At 47.0% G+C, this 22,451-nt stretch overlaps 1 protein-coding gene across 1 annotated transcript; it reads left to right on the top strand.

The window, feature by feature from the left end:
* Positions 1-653: 653 nt before the first annotated feature.
* TGFBI (transforming growth factor beta induced) lies at positions 654-21,883 on the top strand. The gene is made up of 17 exons (XM_054288179.1): positions 654-763; positions 4,914-5,012; positions 11,279-11,343; positions 12,335-12,492; positions 13,441-13,605; positions 14,311-14,457; positions 15,155-15,296; positions 15,859-16,071; positions 16,209-16,346; positions 16,586-16,731; positions 16,888-17,024; positions 17,535-17,665; positions 19,553-19,677; positions 20,585-20,687; positions 20,886-20,965; positions 21,621-21,645; positions 21,811-21,883. The coding sequence occupies exons 1-17, from the start codon at positions 654-656 to the stop codon at positions 21,864-21,866; spliced, it is 2,040 nt and encodes a 679-aa protein (XP_054144154.1). The 3' UTR covers positions 21,867-21,883.
* Positions 21,884-22,451: the final 568 nt, after the last annotated feature.

Here is a 22,451-nt window from a genome sequence, read left to right as displayed (position 1 = left end):
GGAAGTGGCTGGGAGTGGGTGACACCAGGAGGCACTGAGGGGACCTGGGGAGCAGCACGGGTGACATTGCCGCGGTGGGCAGGGCTGGGCTGAAAGCCGGAGAGCAGGGGGATCCCGGAGGGGGCAGAGCACCACCCGCTCTGAATCCCGCTTGGGGCAGGATGGAGGCGAAAGTCCGGATGCAGAAGGAATTGAAAATGAAACGCTGCTCTGGGAAGGGGGATATAAAACACCCCTGTCTGCTTCCCCCCGTCTGCGGGGCACGGAGGGAGCGAAGTGCGGGCAGACGGAGGATGGAAGGGCGGACGGAGGATGGAAGTGCGGGCGGACGGAGGGACGGATGGATGCCCCCGCCGGGGGGCGGCCCCTCTCCCCTCCCCTCCCGCCGGGCCGGGCCGGGCCGGGCGGCTCCGCTCCCCCCGCGGGGCCGCTCCCGCCCCCGCTCCGCCGCCGCATTTAACGGAGCTCGCTGCTGCCGTGCCGAGCCGTGCCGTGCTGAGCCGTGCCCAGCCGTGCCGTGCTGAGCCGTGCCGAGCCGTGCCGTGCTGAGCTGAGCCGAGCCTAGCCCAGCCGAGCCGTGCTGAGCTGAGCCGAGCCGAGCCGAGCCGAGCCGAGCCGAGCTGGTCCGGTCCGGACCCGTCGCGCTCCCGGCCATGGCGCGCCCGCTGCCGCTGCTGCTGCTGGCGCTCGGGCTCGCCGCCGCCGCCAAGTCCCCGTACCAGCAGGTCCTGCAGCACAGCCGGCTCCGCGGCCGGCAGCACGGGTAAGGGGAGCCAGGGAGGGGGGAATCTCTGTTAAACCCTTTTTCCCCCCGTGTTTGCCCGGCCCGCAGGGGATGCGCCTGGTGCGGGCTCGCCCCGGGGCTTTGTGCGGGCACCGTGCGGAGCTCTCTCGGTAACCACGGCTTCCTTTCTCTTTCTCTTATAATAGGAAGAGAAGAGGTAACTCTTTCTCATTTCCTTCTCTTTCATCCCCTGGTAACCTTTTCTCTTTCGGTAACTTTCCCCCCTTTCCATCACCAAACTTAGTGTTGCAGATGTCAGTTCGGAACTTCCAATGCTTCTTTATCAGTTTATCCCTGTTAAGGAAAAAGAGTGTAAAAGTCCCTAGATTTTGAACCATTAAAGATTTTGTAGAAGGAATTTTCAGTTTTGTGTATTTGTAAGAAAAAAACCCCTTCAATGACTCTGTGGAGTCAGCCCCAACTTATTCTTTGACTGGAAAACTCAGTTAGTCTTGGAAGTTTTCCTGACAAAAATAATCACTAATTTATCCACAAACCTTACAAGATAAGGCCTATGGAAAAATGCATATAGACCTCTCTTGCTTGATACACAGTCTGTTATAGAGTGAGTACTTTGGATGTTCATTAATAGGCAGAAAACTAACCCAATGTTAATAGTTATTCCCACTGTTTTTAAAGTTTATTAAGAATTGGGAATGGTGAAAGGATGAAAGACTTTTCAGCTGGCTTCCATCTCTCGGGATGGTGACAGTGATTGAGTTGAAGCTTCTGTTTAAGTGCGTTGCTGGAAGCAGGGTCATGAAATGCTTTAAATAAAAAACCTCCCAAGATTTAAATTTTGCAATTTGATACATTCTCTGGCAGGGATCTAGGTCAGGATTTATGACAAGAGATGTGCTGTTTGTATGCCTAACCAGGGACACAATCCAACAGGCAAATGCTGAGCTGATATTTATTTGTAATAGGTCAATAATGCCAGAATTGCTGTGATTTAAGTAGAAATACAGTGAATCTTGTTCACCATGTCTGTGTGATATGAAACTAGGTAAATAGTTCTGCTGATAGCCCTGAGATTGAAGTTTGCTGAGGCTGAATGAGTTAGGGCAGTCCTGGTGTAAATCAGAGCGCTCATCTCTGCAGGGAGAAGCTTTTACTCTGCACAATTACCAGAGCCACTGAGTAAGATGTGACTCTGGCCCACTCTGGTGCCTTGAAAGACACAATGGAATGCCAGAACTTCCATCTAAGTTGAGATAAACACAGTGTAGCTGCCCACAGCTCCTTGCTCACTGTTCCCATTGTGATGGAGAGGGTGATTTTTACCAAGCTAACTCTTGAACATACTCGGAATTTTGAGCGTTGATTAATGACGTGCCAGAGAGATACAGCAGCACAAAGCCAGCCAAAAACATGCTGGATGTGGGGTGTGTTGTGTTGCCTGCAGGAGCCAGCCCCAGAGGGATGTGCAAGCAGGACTGCCACCCTTTGCTGTGGGCATCCCCCACACCATCAATGCCCCCATTGAGCCCAGAGCGAGCTGGGAGGCAGAGCTTGGCTCCGCAGCAAAACTTGTACGTCTTAATTAACTTTTTTTAAAACGAACCAGCTCAAGTCAGTGAGAGGAGCTGAAAAGTGCACAAGTAACGTTAACATTTGAAAATGAAAATGTAGCAGTGCTCTTCCCAAAGCCAGCCAGCTCTGTGGGCACAAGGTGATGCTGGGGAGCACCATGGCCACAGCCATTGCAGGTATCTGTGCATCAAGTCCTGCTTTTCTCAGCCTCTTCCCAAGGGCTGCCCCTGTCCCAGCAGCTCCCAGCTGCTGCTGCCAAGCAAAAGGCTTTGGCTGAAGGGGAACAATAGGCAGTCTTATCCTGGAGTCAGCGTGGCTGGCTGGGAACGGCATGGCAGAGGTGATGAACTCCAACGAGGAGAGGGAAGAGTGTTGACAAATTCATTTTAAGCCAGACTGGGCAAGGAACCAGGACATGCAATGCAGGGAGCCGCTACTACAGCGTGCCTGCAGGAATCATTGATAACACAGCCCCGAGCGGGGGTTTTTCCACACTGAGCAAAAACTGGAAAGAAATTTCCCCCTCTAAGTCAGGGAGGGAGGAGCAGCCCCACAGAGCTGGGAGCAAGGCAGTGAAGAACTGTCCTGGAGGCACAAGGGTTTTCTTGGCAGGCTGCTCCTGGGGATGTGGGGGAAGTGATCAAACAAGTCCTTCAGTAGCCAGGCTTGTCAAGATGAATATTAGAGGGATTGTCCACTGCCGTCAGCCAGATGCTAAAATCGAGGCAAGGTTTGGAATTTCGATGTAATTGGAACCATATTTCGGCACGGCAGGGCCGGGTGGCCAAGGTGGGCTGAGTCAGAGAGCACAGACGTCTCTCTAAGCGATGATTTGGCTTGGAAGTCGCTGACTCTGGGCCAGTTTGCACCAGCTGAAAGATTGGTTTTGTGATTTCTAACTTTTTTTCAGTAGGTTCTCGCTTCTTGTTCCCTGCCTCATATACAGAAACTGAATGAAATCCTTTCATGAAGAAACAAACCAGCATTCCTGGATGTGGCAGCAGTGAGGGAGCGATGAGCTGAGTGTCCCCAGGTCCCTCTCTTTGCCCTCGGGGCAGGATGAAGGTGCTGGGACACGCAGGGTCGGATGCTGCCTCCGCAGGGCCCTGCAGCAACAAAGGCTCATTGAAGGCACGCCAGGCTCCCGCGGAGGCTGGCACTGCAGCCAGGAGACCCTCAGGTTAATTCATGCTAATGATGGCAGCCTGGCCCCTCTGGGATGCCGCTGAAAAGCAAGCACGGCCGCAGGAGGACTTGGTGGTTGGGCTGCAGACTCTGCCTTTGTTCATTCTGGGGGGCAGCGCCTCGGTCAGACACAGCAGGACACAGGCTGCTGCCTGTTCTCCTCAGCACAGCAACAGGAGCTTCACAAGAGCATCTCCAGACCCCATTGGGAGTTTCGCTTGTGCAAATGAAAAATCTGCCTTGGACAGCACAGAGCGCTTCTGACAGGCTGAAGTGATGATTTATGTGTTTTGCTTAATTATTTGTTTTCCCTTCATCTGCTTGGCAGCCAATACTGTGCATACTTGTAGTGATGCTGCTGCAACTGGGACATGGTGGTGGTGTTGGGAATCCAGCCTCAGCTGAGCTAAGCATCCTCAGCTTGCTGGAGCATTTGCTACACTCTGGTCAAGCCCAGAGGCAGCTGATGGCTTTGCAACCCAGATCCATAAATCATATCTTTTGTGCTGACCATGTTCTGCCTACACACGTGGCCAGAGCTGCTGGCCACAAACCACAAGGCTGGTTTGGCCAGGCAGAGCAGGGAAATGCTGTGCTGGCCAAACCAGCAGCAAAGGAACTCCCAGCTCCAGCCTGACCACATCTCTGCTCACGGTGATACCACTTCTTAGAAAGCTGCAGGGCTGCAGGCAGCTCTCAGCAGGGTTACTCACACATGGAACACCAACCAGCAGGTTTTCTGGCTGAGCAGGAGCTCTTGGTACCTTATGGGCTGGTACGGCCCCTCTTGATCTGTGCTGTCATATCTGGTGTGTTGAAGCAGGGGAGGGCAGTGCCACTGCTCCTTTTCCCCTCATCCAGCTCCTTTTACCCTCATGTCCACAATTTGCTGAGTCTATCATACAGCCAAAGTTCTGGGTTAGATGCAGGTCTGTAGGCTGATAAATATCTGTTTTTTTTTTTTTATTGCTATTGTTTTTTTTTAATGTCCTAGATAATAAAATAATGGCTTCTTTTGCAAGGATTTGTATTATTGCATAATTTCCCGGGTTTTAGCTGAGTTTTGAATTTTAAGTAGCTGTACACCACGGAAATTCTGACCAAAGGATTTTCACTTGATTTCTTTATATTTTGGTGAGAGGTGGAACACGGAAAAAAGTCAAGAATTTGTACTCAGTGAAGAAAGAGATGCTCTGGCAGAGTCAGGGGAGATCTCTTTCTCTGCTTCCTCCACTTCATGACAGTCATTGTAGGGCTGAATCGAGCAAGCTGACTTGCACCTCCTGAGGTTTCCTCCCCTGCCATCCCAGCAGGGCTTTTCAGGCTCTGTCAGGTGGGCTCTGGCTCCGTGCTGGGGGTCAGCACTGGCAGGGGGAGGCTGACAGGACCCTGTTCTCTCTGTTCCCTGCAGCCCCAACGTGTGCGCGGTGCAGAAGCTGATCGGCACCAACAGGAAATATTTCACCAACTGCAAGCAGTGGTACCAGAGGAAGATCTGTGGGAAGTCCACGTAAGTCCCTGGGTGCCAAAGACCCCCTTGTGGAGGTGGGAGCTGCGTGGCAGAAGCAGATGGCAGATTTGGGATGTCAGAGCCCTGGTGTGCGTGTCACGTTGTGTCCGGTTTAAAAATTGTGTGAGCTTTTTACCCCCTAAGAAATATTTGTTTTTCTAAAACACTTTGATGTTAAGCATGAAAAGTGCCATGTAAACATGAACCCTGATGGTTTATTCTAATTGCATTTCTATATATACTTATATAGCTCTCTGTGCTGTAATGAAGTGTGGGCCAGATGTTTTCTAGTACTGTCTCCATGATAGGCTCAATGCTGCCTAGATTTGAGAAATAAAAAAGGGGGAAAAAACGTAGCCCAGAGCTGATGGATATTGGAGAGAATGTAAAATTCATCTCCGTCTGTTTGCTTTGGAAGGGAAAACAAATAAAAGGAAAGAGGTGTCAGCTTTAGCCAGCACTCTCTGACTCCACCAGGAAAGTTAATCAGACTTGCAGGCCAATTCCACGTCTAACATTGCAAACAATAATATTCAAGTAGCTGTTGCATGAAGAATCTGTGTGAGCAGCCTTGGGACATTCTTTTGGAAGATGCAGTCAGCAGATAATTAAGGCTATGCATGCTTGACTATCTGCCAGGCAGCAGAGCAGGAGCAGAGAATCTTTTTCCTTGCTGTAGTCCAGGCTGGGCTTTTGGAGTCCCTTGCTGGCCCACAGCATGGACCATCCCAACACCCAGGGCCAGTGCAGAGATTCCCTGAGCAGTCCTGGCTGTGGGATCAGACTCTGGGCCAGTCTCATCCTGGATCTGCAGGGTCAAGAACAGAGAGGACAAAATCATCTCATTTGTTTCCCTTCTGGCTCAGTGTAAATGGTGATTAGATCTGTAGCAACATGCTGTTCTTCACTGCAGATTTGTGTTGCCATCATTGGTTTGTGACACCTGGGTGTCAGGATGCATGTGTGCTGTTGGTGTGGTGAGGAAGGAAGCAAACCTGGAGTCATGGCTGTGCACAGCTTTTGGCCTTTCATTGTACTTCACACGAATTTGCCCTAAGGAGGAGAATTCTGTACTTCAGGAGGATGTATTGCTGCCTGTACCATGTAGTGTGCATGTACCATTGTTTTCCTTATGTCCAGTTGTCTTTTCAGAATAAAAAAAAAGGAGAGGCAATATTGTAAAAATAAGCAACCAGATCCCCTCCCCTCAATTCTACAAACAGAATTTTGGGAAGGCTTAGCTTGGGTGATCAGAGTTCAGGCTGTCATCTTGGCTGAATAATGGTGCTTCTCGACATGACGTGGACAAGGTTATGGCACAGCAATATGGTCTCATCATTGCCTTTTCTGATAACAGAGCAGCTCAGTGTGTCTCCAAAGAAAACACAACTCAGCTGTGGATGTGGGAGAGCTTTGCTGCTCTGGTCACTGAAAGGCAAAGCAGTCCAGCCATGGATTTCTTTAGCTCTGAAGCAAGTGAGAAGCTAACCTTATATAAACCAAGAGTGCAGCTGTGTTTGGCACAGACAAACTCATCCACTTATCTCCAGGAGGAGGTGGAGTAACTGGCATCTGGCAGCATTTCATGATTTCACTTGAGGAGAACTCTTTCATTTGGGGTGAACTCTTCTACCTCATTTTCTCTGCTTTTACCCAAGTGTCTCACCCAGTGATGCATCACTGAGAGAAAAACACACAGACCATTAACCTGCCTGTTAACCTATGAGGTAATCTTTCCATTATCCCCAGAATTTGCTCACTATTCTTTGCTTTACATCATCCCCACAATGGGTGTTATTGTCTTCCCTCCTCCCAATCACTCCTGAGCCTGGGCCCTGCTCTCTCCTTCAGCAGGGCTGGTGCAGAACAAAAGACACGTGCCTTGACTCAGAGTTTCCAGGGGACCCTGGGACAGCTCTGATTACAAATGTTTGCATGTGATGGCTCCCACTGGACGTGGTGTGCCTGGCATATGGAAGCAATCAGGAGTCATTGGGGCTGTAAAGGACAGGATGCATTGTGCTGTAGCAGTCAAATTCCTACAGCAGTGTCAAGAGTTTGATGCTGTGCCATGTTCAGGTGTCAGAGCCCAGGAGATCAGATGGGCAAGCTGATGGTGCTCAGTATGAACCTCCAAACTGGCCCCTCCTGTTGGGCTGAGCTGGTCCATGACATGTTTTGAGCATACCCTGAAATCCTAGGAAAAAAATCAGGATTTGGCACATTTATGATAACTGGGTGGATCCAGCCTTTGCGTGGGATCTGTGGTCAGCAGTCTCCTCCTAAAGCTGTGTGGGTGCTCCTCTCACAGGCAGGGGGATCCCTAATCAGCCCTGGGCGATGGTGGAGCTGCATGAGCATGGTCAGCATGGTCATTTTCTCCTCCTCCTGAAAGGTTTTTCCCACCTGAGAGCAGCAGTCCTGGGGAGGAGACACTTGAGCCATCTCATCAACTTCACATTTCACTCTGCTGTTTTCCTCTGTAATTGCTCAAAGAGTCACTGGTGCCGCAAGCTGTTTGTGTGTTCCAGGTGAAAATGCCTGCCTCTAGGATGATGGGTTTGACTGCTCTGGTTTCTTTCCTTTTCCTGCTCTGAGCACCTTTTCACACAGGGGGTGGGAGGGAGCTCAGTGAGAGAGCAGGAGCTGCTGGGCAGCAAAGCTGAGCTCCTGCAGAGCTGGCTCTGAGCAGAGAAACCCATCCCTCAGCAAGGAAGGCAGAGCAGTTCTGCACTCCTGCAGCACAGCTTCACTCCTGTGCAAGGACCACATCCTGCACTGGGAGGCTCAGAGTGACTGGAGCAGCAAGGAGACCCAGCCTGGAAAACACAGATGAAGAGTTCTACCTCTTTTTTTTTTTTTTCTTTTTTTTTTTTTTTTTTTTTTTTTTTAGTTTATTTTTCTCTGCTGAAGTATTGGCTCACATAGTTACAGGGAAATTAGGTAGAAGATTTATGTAGAGTTTTTATCTTTGCCGATGAAGGGAGATAAGATAGTTGGCAAGAAGTCTGACACTGCTTTGATTTCAAGGAGCGCTGAGACAAAAGTGTTTTGGTAATTAGGTAACTTTCCACTGCTGGTTATTCCAAAGTCAAAGACAGCAGCATTCAGATTATATTGTCATAATTTTGCCTTTGTATTTTATATTTTTCTCCTTCCCTTGTGCACTGGACTCGTTCTTCCAGAATTGGGGTTGCAATGGAACACATCCCCACACACTGTTTTGTCTTGAGAATGAAGACAACCTCAGTTTAGAAAAAAAAATACTGGCACTTATTTTACAAAAACAAAACATATGGGCTTTATTACAGGAAATTATTACAAATGGATCTTTTTTCACTAATATATGCCTAAGCTTATTTTTATTACCTTGAAAAATGCACTTTAAATTTAATTTCACCTCCTAAGAATGAGACAGCAGTGGAACAATGACTAATAAAAGCCTAAACTGAAGGAGCTTTCTTCTGCAGGCAGACACAAATAGACATTAAAGAAATAGTGTTTCAAAGCCAGAGGCTAAAAAACTATAGATTTGACTTTGAATTACTCATTGAGGAGGTCAGGAAATTGTGGTTGAGGCGTTGCAGAGGGGTTGACAAATGTGTGAGGGCAGTGCCAATGGAGCCCACGGAGCAGGCAGCAGGAACAGGGATGGACTGGGCAGTTCCAAAGGGTTTTGTGCAGAGCCCACAGTGTGCAGCAGTGGCTGGAGGTGCTCAAGGGAAGGTCTCCTCCCTGGGCAGCAGAATGAGGCTCTGACCCAGTTGGAGCAGGATGTGCCAAGAGCAGCCTCCCTGCCCCATGGATGTGTGGGGGAAGGCAGCACTGAGATGCAGAGCATCCTTCAGCCAGGCCCTGCTGCTCCTCTCTGGGGGCTGGAGGCGGCTGCAGGACCAGCTGGGGACATGCCCTGGGGTCGCCCTGAACAACCCCTTCAGTGGTGCCCATGGCTAGGCTGCGTGGGCTTTTGTTTCCACCTGCTCCACCAGCCATGGGAGGCCAAATGCCTGAAGCCAAAGCTGTTTTATAACCCTCATCTCTGGCTCCAATGCCAAATGCCTGAAGCTGAAGCTGTTTTATAACCCTCATCTCTGGCTCCTTGTAGGTGCCAGCCCTTGGCTGAGCTCCTCTGTGTTCACCTGGGCCCTTGCAGAGGTTTGCCAGAGCTCAGGATGGTGATGAGCCAGACACAAACCAGGGGATGCTGAGGGTGCCAGGCACACACCAGGGGATGCTGAGGGTGCCAAGCACACACCAGGGGATGCTGAGGGTGCCAGACACAAACCAGGGGATGCTGAGGGCCACCTTCAGTGGGAGAGTGAGACAGGGGACTTGAGGGAGGCCCTGCCCAGGTGCAGCTGGTCCCGTTTCTGCCCTGGTGCTTCTTGCCATGAGCTTCCCTTGCTGCTGGAGATGCCCACAAGCCCAGTGAAAAGCAGGAGGTGCAGTCATGAAATCACAGAATGGTTTGGCTGGGAAGGGGCTTCAAGCGCCATCCAGTTCCACCCCCTACCATAGGCAGGGACATTTGACCAGGTATCTGCATCCCTTGCCAGTGCCCTCCCCTCCTGGCACTCTGAGCCACTGTGCCACAGGCTGTGCATCCATGTCCTGCCCCTTTGGAGCAGCTCATTAATCTCCAATTGATCTGTAAGTAAAGCTTTTAAAGCCTTCGTCAGCACTTTGGAATGATTTCTCTTTAATCAGCTCTTCATCTTTGATTACAGGTCTGAACCAAGGGAACTGTCTAGACTGGATTTAGTTTCTAGGGTGAAAAAAAGGAAAATTGGAGGTAGGGGAGGGAAGTGGTGGGGGAAGAAAGTGTGTGTTTCCAATGAACACGAGACAGGGGGGCTGGGAAAGCAGAGCAGCAGGGTGTTAAGATCTCCAGTAGTCAAAGGAAGGGATTGCTTTAGGCAAACTCTTTCCCACATGGAATATATAATGTCTAGACAATCAGTCTGGGTTTGGTTTGTAATTCTCTTAGGAAACCGTGACACAGAATTTATTTGCTTCTGTCACACAAAAGCAGGTATTTGTTTCACTTTCTGGCTCTTAATTACCCTGAAGAATTCCCTATTAAACCTCAGGCATTTCTACTGGTTGTTAAAATGATGACAAATATCTGAAGCTGGAGGATTTTCCTCTCTCTTTGAGAGAGTGTGCTGACCCTCAGCAGCACAGCATCCTACTTGTCTCAAATTCAGCTGGGAGCACAGAGGAAATGCTTGTGCTTGGGAGGAACACCTATGCCCTGGCTCTCTCAGCCCATCAATCAGCTGGCCTTGTTACTTTCACACCAAGCACAGAGCAGTAGGTGAAAGAATCCCCTGGGGAAAATGAGCAGGCAACTTCTGGATTGATTTTTTTTCCCCACTTTTCATTTTTTCTTTTTTTTCTTCTCCCTCTTAATATCAAGCCACGTTCCCTCAAATGGCCACTTTTGAGAATCAGATGATTGTTTCCCATTGAGCTGCAGATGATGGATGCAGTCTTCAGGGAGATCTTGCTTGTTTAGGGTCTGAAATCAGCAGGACAGCCCGGGGTGGTGCCTCTGACCCCTTGGGTTTTACAGGGGGAAAGTGCTGCCAGGCAGAAGGAAATGCTGCTCTGAGGCTGCTCACAGGGACACAGCTGAGCTGTGGTGCAGCCCAGGCTGCCTGTGCATGCACATTTCACCACTTCAGGGTGGAATTTCCAAGGTGGAATTTCTCCTTGTGGGGCTTTTCCCAAGTCCTCATGCCAATGCACGTATCTGAGAACAGGGTTCTCCTTTCCCTCCAGGTTGGTATTGTGTGTTTTGCCTATAAGTAAGCAAATAATTTGTGGTGGTGGACAGAAAGAGGGTGAAATGAGAGGGAAATGCTTGGCTGGTTTGGTCGAACAGCCACGGTGGAGCAGTGATGAGATGTGACAGCAGCAGTCAGCTGAGGAGATCCCAAATCCCATGGGAAATGTGCCCAGATGAACCAGCACTGGCAGTCCTGGTGAGGCTGTGGGATCAATTTCCATCCACTGCTTGTATAAAGTCTCCTGGAAAGTGTATTTTTGAAAAGAAATGTGCCTTCTTTTGTTCTGTGGAGAAATTGGCAGCATGCAGCTCTGAAGGAGATAAAAGTGTGGTTAGTCTTTTGTTGAAGTCTGTATTTCTGATGAAGAGTCTGCTTGGAAACATCCCCAATACAGCTGGACCCAGAATTATATAAAATAGAGAAAAAGCTGTGAGACACTGCTGGTTAATCTGCTGTATCCATCTCTTATTGCAGAGTAATCAGTTATGAGTGCTGTCCTGGATATGAAAAAGTTCCTGGAGAAAAAGGCTGCCCAGCTGGTAAAAACATGTTTGACATTTTTTAGACTTCTTAAAATTATACAGCTGCCTAGTAAAGGGAAATGTTAGAAAATTGCTCAAAGTGGATTCGATTTTTGCAATTTCTGCACGATATTGCCATGAACAAGTCCAAAATGGGCTTGGTGGAGCACCAGCCAAGAGTCAGATCAGCTCCAAAGCATGCTAAATGTTCCAGACAACTCAGAACCTTGGATGTAATTGAACTTAATCGAGCATGGGGAGGCCATAGGGACCTACTTATTCCAGCAAGTCATATATCTGTACTGGAAATTCAATTCAGGGGAATGAAAGAGTAAGAGACAGCTCTGCCAATCTCTGCTCCTTTTCATTTTCATAGATGCATAGAGGGGTTTATACTGGAAGGAACCTTAGAGTTTATCTGGTTCCAACCCCTGCCATGGGCAGGGACACCTTCCACCAGACCAGGTTACTCCAAGCCCCATCCAACCTGGCCTTGAACATTTTGGCTAGCATGGGGTTAGCAAAGTTTTATTTAGGAGAAAATACAGTTGATATTGCGAGGGGGATAAACTGAGTTTATTGAAGAAAGCCATATTCTGCTTTTGCTTTCAGAATACTTCCTTCCATAAAAGTCTGATGGCTCCAAGTTAACCACATGGGCTGGTGCACGTGGTCAGTGGACACTGAGACCAGCAGTGTCCAACACCACATCCCAAAAGCCTGAATACAAACAGGATTGGGTGAAAGCAATCAATATCTTTGCTTGCCTAAATCACATTTGTATAAACCCAGAATAAGTCCATTCAAACTTCCAAGAATACAGTAGATCCTGGATTACACTGCTGTAATTGAGGGTGAAGCTGTCAGGCTATGATTATTTATTATCTAATTATTGAACAGACCCCAATCCCCTGGTGTGCTTCACTTCCCAGCATTCTCACCAGCAATGTTTTTATTCTCCCAGAAGGTGGAATGATGTTTTTGGGAACTTTACCTTCTCTTCTTTCAGCTCTGCCGCTTTCCAACATCTATGAAACCCTGGGAGTGGTTGGCTCTGCCACCACACAGCTCTACTCCGACCGCTCCAACCTGAGGCCAGAGATCGAAGGGCCTGGAAGTTTCACAATTTTTGCTCCCAGTAATGAGGCCTGGGCATCCTTGTCTGCTGTAAGATAATCCCTCTGCTTCCTCCTCTTCCTCTGGTTTTCCCTAGTGGAGATGCAGCTCTGCAGGGGTCTGGCAGGATAGGCATAGTACTGATAGAGGGAGGGCTGTGGATTTCCAGGAGGGTTTTCATTGTACTGGTCCATCAGCTCCAGAGCTTTGCTTCTGAAGGATCCCATCACCAGAGAGATGTGGATGTAGAAATCCCCTCATTCAGTTTTTCCTGCCTGTTACCATTAGAGACTGAACTGAGACCTGCAGCAAGAAACTTCCCATCCCTTACCAGTTTTCTTGTTGACCCTTGCATTGCCATTCTGGTTGTTCTTAATTTGTACAAATAGCCAGTCCCAGCTGGAGCCTCAGTAATTCCCACATGACTGTGTCCCATGCTCAATTAGATATACATTTCCTTTACATTCATTTTGATTTTCTCCTTCCGTGCCTTGTGATATTTCCACTCCTGAAGTGGTCACTGCTGTCCTGCTGCTGCTCCCACCCCATCGAGCATCCCTGTGAACAAGAACAACTACTAGGGCAGGGAGAGGGGATATTTATGCGTCTCTCCACTGCCAAGACTCTGTCCCAAATTCCCCAGCAGAGCCCCTTGCAGGGATGATGCTGTTGGGAAAGGTCTTTTAGTGTATTTGTCAGTGGCCCTTTTGCTTTACCGCTCATTTCAATGCAATGATCCCACTCTGGACTGCAATCATCCCTTTGTGTGCCAAGGACTGGGTGTCAGAGCTCTTGATTGCTATTGTAAGGCAAAAGATAAAGATTTTAGAAAGCTGAGCTCTTCATTTACACAAATGGCATGAGGCTGAATGAATCACTTAATATTCATGCCCACACCCCCACCTTGGGAGCCCCTTGGGAGCAGCCAGACCTCCTGGTGCTCTCTAGCAGCTGCCTAATTGCACTCAGTACTGAAAAATTGATTTTTCTGATTTTCAGGAGACCCTGGACTCCTTGGTGAGCAACGTTAACATTGAGCTGCTCAATGCCCTCCGCTACCACATGGTGGACAAGCGGGTGCTCACAGATGATCTGAAACACGGCACCACCCTCAACTCCATGTACCAGAACCTGCCCATCCAGATCCACCACTATCCCAACGGGGTAAGGTGTTCACAGGCTCACACTGGCTCGGGCTGAAGGGACCACAGAGCTCACCTGGCCCAGCCTCCCTGCCCAGGCAGGGTCAGCCCAGAGCACATGGCACAAGATTGTGTCCACATGGTCCTGGATATTCCCAGTGAGGGACACCTCAGGACAACATGTTTCAGTGCATGCTCACCTGCAGTGAAGTTCTTCCTCATATTGAACCTACTCCCAGCAGGCTTGCTTTCCAGCTGCCTTGCAGCTCCTACACTGTCCTGGGACCTCCAGGACTCTGTAATGCTGAGGCTGACAGCTATTGATTTAAGATACATACTAAGAAGGAGTTTGAAAATGATATTTTTAAACAGATGCTTTCCTCAATGCTGTTGCAGCCCGCGCTGCTGTGTAACTCTGCTTGCCCAGGTATTAGTTCTGGCTTATTTTCTTAGTCTTGAGTGTAGATAAAACCACTGATGATTTTCAAAGCTCTTTAAACTTGAAATACTTCAAACATTCATGATAGAACATTCTCAATTTTGGTGGAAAATTTTACAGAAAATTTAAGGAAAATAAAGTAGAATATTTTAAGGAAATACAGCTCCTGCTCTTGCCGACTCAATAAAGTGCTCGCTGCATTTGAAATAGAAATAGAAAAGCAGCACTTTATCTTCTGGTTTTAGTGGTTTTATTGCCTGTAACACCCGTGGATCTCTCCCTGTGCAGATTGTGACAGTGAACTGTGCCAGGCTGCTGAAAGCTGACCACCATGCCACCAACGGGGTGGTTCATGTCATCGACAAGGTCATCGCCACCACCACCAACACCATCCAGCAGATCATTGAGACTGAGGACAGCCTGGAAACCCTCCGGGTCAGTCAACTGCAGCTCTCCTTAAAGATGCTCAGGCAGCCCTCCCCCAAAAAATTGTCCTGAAGAGCTTTGCCAGTGTCTTGGGCTGTGACCCTGGAGCTGCTGATGAATTCCTTGTACCAATGTACAAGGATTTTGTACAAATCCTTTTGATTTAGGAAGAGATCCTTTGCTATCAGAGCAAATAGGGTTTATGGCAATAAATGTCACCCTTCTATGGCTGCTCAGAAAGCAGAGACTGAGTCTGTCTCCTCACTCTTGTAGAGGAGTCTCAGCCTTAGGAGATATTAACTGTTCCAATTTGATGTGTCCTGCTTTATTTGCCTTGGTGTTTGCCAAATTAAGGAAGATGCACAGGGGATTTGCAGTTAGCCAGATGTGGGTTCTGATTGGAATTATTCACTGGAAGCACTGTGAGCCTTTCCAGGCATATCTGGGTATTCAGACTCGCTCTCAGTCTTGCCAAAAAAAAAAGGGCTCTTGTACTCAAATTTCTGGAACACCAGAGAACCATGGGGCTGGGTCAAATTTTTAAAGGGACCAAAGTGCTGAATGAAGCTATTCAGGATTTTTTTGTAAGTCCTCTGAAATTATAAAAGCCTTAATAAGTCTGGCCCTTAGTGTGTGCCTGGAAAAAGTTTCTGACCTCTGTACTCTGTCTGAATGTGTTTTTCCCTCTCTCCCTGTTCCTGTGAAGACTGCTGTGGCTGCATCTGACCTCAGCAGCCTGCTGGAGAGCGAAGGGCAGTACACACTGCTGGCTCCCACCAACGAGGCCTTTGAGAAGATCCCACGAGAAACTCTGAACAGGATCCTGGGAGACCCCGAGGCCCTGAGGGGTGAGTGCTTGTTCACTGGGGCCATTGAGAGCCTCAAGAGTGTTCTTCAGTTCTTCTAAATTTTTTTTTCTCAAGGACAAGTCAACAGCTCCTTGATTCACTCTGACAACACTGCAGTAAGCAGATGTGACAGAGTTCATCTTTTTTAACTGGACAGCCCAGCTCCCTTTGGTTGTAGATGTGTGTAGACATAGCAGGAGTGGCATCCAGATATGGATGAGGGAGCTGAAGCAGTCCCTTTTCTGAGTTTTCTTTTAGCTCTTTTTGCAGTGGTGATTTCTATTGATCCAGCAAGATGCAAGAAAAATAAAATCTAATCAATGTAACTTCCCCCGACAAGTGAGTCAAATACCCACATGAAGCCTTTTGAAATTGGCAAAAATGTATAAAAAGTGACTCTTTTTAGGCATTTTACTTCACAGGCTGTGGAATTGAAATCAGCTCAATTTAAAATGACTGCATTTTATGGAGTACACCCTGGCCATGGAACAGGATCCCTGAAAGCTGCAGCACTTTCATAGCTGGTTTTTGCAGCTCACTCAGGCGCTCTCCTCTCTCACAGACCTGCTGAACCATCACATCCTGAAGTCAGCCATGTGTGCTGAGGCCATCATTGCTGGCCTGACCATGGAGACCCTGGAAGGAGCCACCCTGGACGTGGGCTGCAGTGGGGAGGAGCTGACCCTCAACGGGAAGCCCATCATTGCCAACAAGGATGTCCTGGCAACCAACGGCGTGGTGCATTTTGTAAATGAGCTGCTGATCCCAGACTCAGGTATGCTGCCTCTCTGCAGCGTTCTTTCTGCTGCCTTTCTTTTGTCTATTTTGCCAAGGAAATCCTGGATTTAGGGGGCACAGTGATGAGTGGATAACCTTTAATGCAAGGTTACTATGTGTTGCTTTTCTTTTCAGCTAAGACTGTGTTTGAGTTGGCACAAGAATCTGAAGTTTCCAAGTCTACAGACCTTTTCAGACAAGCTGGGCTCAGTTCTCATCTAACTGGCAGTGAGCAAGTGACCCTCCTTGCCCCAGTGAATAATGTGTTCAAAGGTAAAGCAGGGATTAAATCCCTTTCTTCCATCACTTTGGGCCACAGATCTTCTTCAAACAGCTTTCAGCCAGATTTCAGTGCACAAGTATGCAAATCCTCTCTCCAATGCCTCGAGGCAGTGGCATCCAGGTTTACAATTTAAAACTGATGTGGATAATGCTCTGTATTTGAGCGGTTTTTAGTGGCTCTATATCCATTTTAAGTGAATCACTGGTTCTTTCCACTGTTTTTGCTGCAGATGGACTCCCCGTTATTGACAGCAACATGAGAAACTTGCTCCTGAACCACATTGTTAAAGACCAGCTCTCCTCTAAATATCTGTATCATGGACAGAAGCTGCAGACTCTGGGGGACAAGGAGCTGAGGGTTTTTGTGTACCGCAATGTGAGTCCCTGCTGTGTGCTGAGCTCCTCGGGGCTGGGGGATGCTCAGGGTCTGATGCTACAGCAATTGGGTAAAAAGGGGAAATGAGCATTGTGGAAAGCACCAACATCTCTCTTTGGAAGCATTCTAATGGAGCCTTCTTTTCTGTGTTTGCAGAACCTTTGCATTGAAAATGCCTGCATTGCTGCCCATGACAAGAGGGGGAGGTTTGGGACGCTCTTTAGTGTGGACAAAATGTTGACTCCTCCAACTGGCTCAGTGATGGATGTTCTCAAGGCAGACCATCGCTTCAGGTGACCTTTCTGCTCTTCCCAAGTGCCACTTAGAATCAGAACAGCTGCCAAAGCAGTTTCTATTTATTATGGGTGGTAGTCATGACAATGTATATGTTTTTCTGGCATAGAAAGATCATCCAAAACCATGGTCTCTCTAAATTATAGGGGGTGAAACTTCAAATAACCCTCAGTCAACTGTGAGCCAAGAGTAAGTGGTTCCCTTAATACCACAAGAATCTGGCTCTGAAGCCATCTCTGCCCATCAGATCCACTGTAGCCAGACTTCTCTGACTCCCCAAAGCATCTGGTCCCCATGGAGTCAGCACTCTCAGGTTGATTTGCCTTTCTCAGATGTTCTGGTTGGTCCCCATAGGCTCATTTCCTCCCTAATCACCGTTGTGGCCATTAGATTTGCTGCACCCCTGCAGGATTTCACATTGTAACTCCCCAGCTCTCTCCTGAGCCCAGCACACAGCTGAGCAGTGAAGTGTTGTGCAGTGAAGCATTTGATGCCTGTTTGCTTTGCAGTACCTTGGTGGCTGCAATCCAGTCTGCAGGGCTGACAGAGAACCTCAACAGGCCGGGAACCTTCACAGTGTTCGCTCCCACAAACGAAGCTTTCCAAGCCATGCCCCAGGGGGAGCTCAACAAACTGCTGGGTGAGCATCTCCACAACATTTGGGTGATGAGCTGCTGGGTGGGACTGCTGTGATACCAGGAGGAATGGCCAAGTTTCTCTGTTATATCTCATTCTTTGTCTGTTGGAAGGATGAGCTTCCTACCCAATGGAGTTGTATGAGCAGAAGCTGAGGATGCAGAGAGTTGGCACTGAATTCCCCAAGTGGGGTTTATACTGCCTGCGTTCTTGGAAAACATGTTTGTAGTGTGTGTCACAAACTCACTGTGACTTAATTTGGCTGTACTGGTGATGTAAGTGAGATAACTCTCAGATATTTCTAAAAGACCCTCTGCCTTTTTCAAGGATGAAAGAATGAGAATGTGACTCTTGACAACACAGGATCAGGGTGTCTGCAGTAAGTTTTGCAAAGAGAAGACATAATCCACATACAGCCTCAAGTTACACTGTATGAAATTTAAGTAATAAAGGGCTGAGGCTGTTTCTCCTCCATGTACATGGACAAAGCAGGAGGTCCTGTCTAATCCTGGGAAACCAACAATGAACCATTCTAGCTCAGACAAAGACCAGTATCCTGAAAAGCAAAGGCATGCAGGCTGGGTGTGGAAAAAAGTACGGGTATGTTTAATAGCTCCCTTCTGGATAAGCAGCATGATCTTTTATTTTGTTCATGTTGAAAACTGGTTGTGGCTGGAAACAATGTCAGGTATTTGAATGTAATGTCTTGTCATTAAAACCCAGCCAAACATTGACATCATAATTTGGGAAGCATCTACCCATGGTAGCTGGTTATCCTTTTAAGTGCAGGGATGAGGAACCTGTAATATCAGTCTAGCCTTATGCTTAACATATAAATATTTCAGAGGTGTTTTGCAGCCATTGTAAATGGCTGCAGGAATGAAGATTCCCAGATGCAGACACTTGAGATGTTCTTTTCTCACACAAATGTTTAGCTTATGCCTCTGATGAAGAGGTGGATGGTGCTGGTGAGGGTGTGCAGAGTGAACTGTGGCCACCCTAAGGAAAACCATAATGGAAAAAAGCTTGCATACAATCTTTGAAAGAATTGAAAGAAAAAAAATCCCCCTTGCTGAGGAAGCTGTGACTGGAGGCCACCTTTGCACTAGTTGTCTGTAGCTGACAGTGACTAGCTGACCATGACTCTGTCTGTCTGTCTGTCTGTCTGTGGGGCTTGCCAGTGACCCTGTGTCCTCTGAATGAGAAGATGAAGAATTGCCACTGGCCCAAGCTGAGCATGTCACCACCTCTTCTGGAAAATAGATGGTGCTGGGAAAGCACCTCATCTTCCCCAAATCTGTTTCCAAGCACAGCTCTATGAGACTCAGTGGGGTGGTATCAGTCCATGAGACATTAATGTCACTTCTCCTGCACTTTTCCCCTTCCTACCCAGCTGTGAGGATTGTTGCCAAGTGACACTTGGTCTTGGTGACATTTGAAAATACCAGAATGCCCTATCTGCTTCCTTATTTCACATGGGTCTTTCCCCACCCCATCCCAGACTTCCTTGGGAAGTGAAAGCAGCAAGAGAAGCAGGTTCATTCCGAGAAGCAGGTTCTCACTTGGCACAGTGAGAGAATGAGGGATGAAAACCCAAGAGAGAGAGAATTCATGTGTAGGGCAGGCTTGGTAGGTACCAAGGACATTGGGAGAGTGTCCTTCTGGATTTGGGAACCTGACCTGCCCAGGCAGGAATGGCCTCAGTGCTCTAATCAGGTCCTTCTGCCTGCTTTTTGGGTTTGGTGTGAATTGTTTGAAGAAACAACTTTACATTGTTTCTTCACACTTCCAGGAAATTATGGTGTTTTCCAAGTAATTCCATTCCAGCACGTGAAACATGGGAAGCAAGTAGTGATGCTGGTTTGCAGCTGTAAAGGTTTTCTTCCCCCAGGTAATGCCAAGGAGCTTGCCAACATCCTCAAGTTCCACGTGGCTGACGAGATCCTGGTGAGCGGCGCGGTCACTGCCCTGGTGAGGCTGAAATCCATGCAGGGAGACAAGCTGGAAGTCAGCATGGTGAGTCACCCCAGATGGCATTCTGTGCTCAGCAGGGCTGTCCAGGGTTTGGTTATCCATGTCATGGACCACAGCTCATGTCTGTGCTCACTTGGATTCTGTGGGAGCATCTCCATGGTCCCACCAATGTTTTCTGGGCTGTACTGGAGGGACTGTTGCCATTGTTCAATTCCACAAGCTGGAAGAATGAAATGTGGTTTGCTTCAGCTTTCTCCCCCGAAGACCAGTTGTAAATGATTTCCAGGAGCTGTGTAAATTTAACCCTGAGTCATGGGGGGAAAACATAAATAAAAGAGATGAATAGCTTGTTCAGCTAACATATCTTTTTGTGTAATGAAAATGATCTCTGCATGGGCTCCCTTAGCGCAGCAGAGTTTATTTAGATATATAATTTCATTTCAAAAACTCTACACTACATTAGGGAATGTTGAATTCTCTATTGAGGAAAAAAATAATTTCAGAAAATATGCAATCATGGCTCACTCTATGCATAAGAAAACACCACAAAGGAAAAAAAAATAAAATGGAAGGGACTGTGTTTCCAGGTGCATTGAACTGGCCAACGTGCACCCTGGGCTTCTCCCATGTCCAGTCCTGCTCTGCCCTGTCCTGATCCCATCCCCACAGCCATCCCCTGGCAGGGTGCTGGTGGATGTGCTCTGCTGCCACGGGACAGCATTCCCCGCCAGCTGCACTGAGGAAGTCCAAAGTCTGCCAGCCATTCCAGGACAAAGTGCTCAGGCTATAATTTGTCCTTATATTCTCCTTAATTGGCAAGAGGAATGAAAATGCCTTCAACCATCCAGTAAATGAATGAATGCAAAGTAAAGTGATTTTTTAAAATAACATTGGAAATGACAGCATATTCTCATCTTCTACATTTTTATTTCTTTCTTTTACTGAATAGAAGAACAACGTAATACATATCAACAAGGAACCTGTTGCTGAAAGTGATATCATGGCCACAAATGGTGTCATTTATGCTGTGAATTCTGTCTTACAGCCACAGGGTAGGTCCATGGTGACAAATGTCCAGAGAAACCTTGTTGGAGCAAAACTGCTTTGGGAGGGACTGGGGACATGGGGCAATTGCTTCAGTTTGGTGAGGAGAGATTAGTCTGTAGTGGGATTTTCAGCAGAAGATAGTGGAAGGAAGCAGCCTGCATGCTCTGACAAGTATTTCAATGCTTTCAATGTCCCACCCTTAGCTTCAAGGCCACAAGAAAGAGGTGACGAGCCTGCAGATCCTGCACTAGAAATCTTCAAACAGGCATCTGCATTATCCAAGGTAAAAGGGAAAAACCTCTCACTGTGAAACTGCTGAAATTGCATTTTGGTAATAATTATTGGAAGATCATGTCACATTCATATGCTGACTTCCAAGGAAAGTGAGTGTATATGTTCCATGGAATGATCCATCCTCTCTTCTTGCATGATTTAGTAAGAAATTATAAGATATAATAAAAAAAAATTAATTTTAATATAATGCTAATTATATATTATATATTCTACACTATATATTATATACTATATACTATATATTATATATTATATAATATATATTATATATTATATATTATATATTATATATTATATAGTATATAGTATATATTATATATTATATATTATATATTATATATTATATATTATACATTATATATTATATAATTATATAATACATATAATATTGTGTATAATTTTAATTATATTATATATAAATAATTATAAAAATAATAATAATTTTGCAACACAAAGCTTCAGTTTGCAGCACATTGAGAATGTAACTTTGGCATGATACTATTATATATCAGTTTCCAATAATGAAGAGCCATCCATCCATAGGTGTTGGGGACCAAGGATAACTATATTGACACACAAACTGTTCTTATGGCTGTTGGAGATGTGTTGAATTTATGCAAACCCTCTATTTTCTCTCCATGCAGGTTTCTCAGAGGAATCCTCGACTAGGTAAACCAACTCCTCCAGCTCCTCTCTAATTTCCATTGTGTCCCCCCATCCCTTAGAGAGAGGTTTCTCCTCTTCTCTTGCTCTGAGCAAGATGTGGCATGGCTGGGGGGAGAGGGGCAGGGGGATGCTCTGTGCCACCCACCCAGCCTGCTTTTCTCCCTGCAGCCCCTGTGTACTCCCGGATACTGGCCAGGATGAAGGAGAACTCAGGGGCATTCTGAGCCCGTCGTGAGCAGCCACCAGTCAGTGCCTCCATCCCATCCACTCCAGCTGACAGCTGAGGAGAAGGACACAGAACCGTTTTTAAAAACCAAATACCACCCTTAAATTTATTTTTGTTTGCAAAGAAACAGATAGGAAAAACGAAAAGCCATATATATGTATATATTTTAAGACCATTTTTATTTGGTTTTGACTTTGAAGTTCCCAGAACAAGGAAATGTTTTAAGGGTTTTTGTTTGTTTTGTTTCATTTTTGTTTTGTTTCTTTTTAAAATAAAATTATTCACCAACTTTCAATTTTTTGGGCTTGATAGGTACATCCAAGGACCTTTTATTTTTTTAAACAAGCATGTCCTTCCTTCTTCCCTTGGATTTTAAAAGTCTTCCATGAAATTCTGATCTGCAGGCTTTTAACAAAATTCTCTCTATTGACATTGAGACAATTGCATAGTTATAAGCTATGGTTTGAAGTATTCTCTTTTTTTTTTTTTTTTAACTGGAGTCTTTTTTGTGCCTATGGTTATAACTGTGCTGCATTTTGTTCATGAGATTTGAAATGAGAGTTCTCCCTGGCTGAAGCCTTCC

The sequence above is a fragment of the Melozone crissalis genome, unplaced genomic scaffold (genome assembly GCF_028551555.1).
Source record: "Melozone crissalis strain CALT ecotype California unplaced genomic scaffold, PUWL_Pcris_2 ptg000061l_1, whole genome shotgun sequence".
NCBI classification, from domain to species: Eukaryota; Metazoa; Chordata; class Aves; order Passeriformes; family Passerellidae; genus Melozone; species Melozone crissalis.
This window is presented reverse-complemented; position numbering and strand designations above follow the sequence as displayed.

Excerpts from the sequence above, each read along its gene's own strand:
- TGFBI (XM_054288179.1), top strand. The coding sequence starts at position 654 with ATGGCGCGCCCGCTGCCGCTGCTGCTGCTGGCGCTCGGGCTCGCCGCC. Across the intron at positions 5,013-11,278 it reads AAGATCTGTGGGAAGTCCAC|AGTAATCAGTTATGAGTGCT; the intron begins GTAAGTCCCTGG and ends CTCTTATTGCAG. Across the intron at positions 11,344-12,334 it reads AGAAAAAGGCTGCCCAGCTG|CTCTGCCGCTTTCCAACATC; the intron begins GTAAAAACATGT and ends CTCTTCTTTCAG.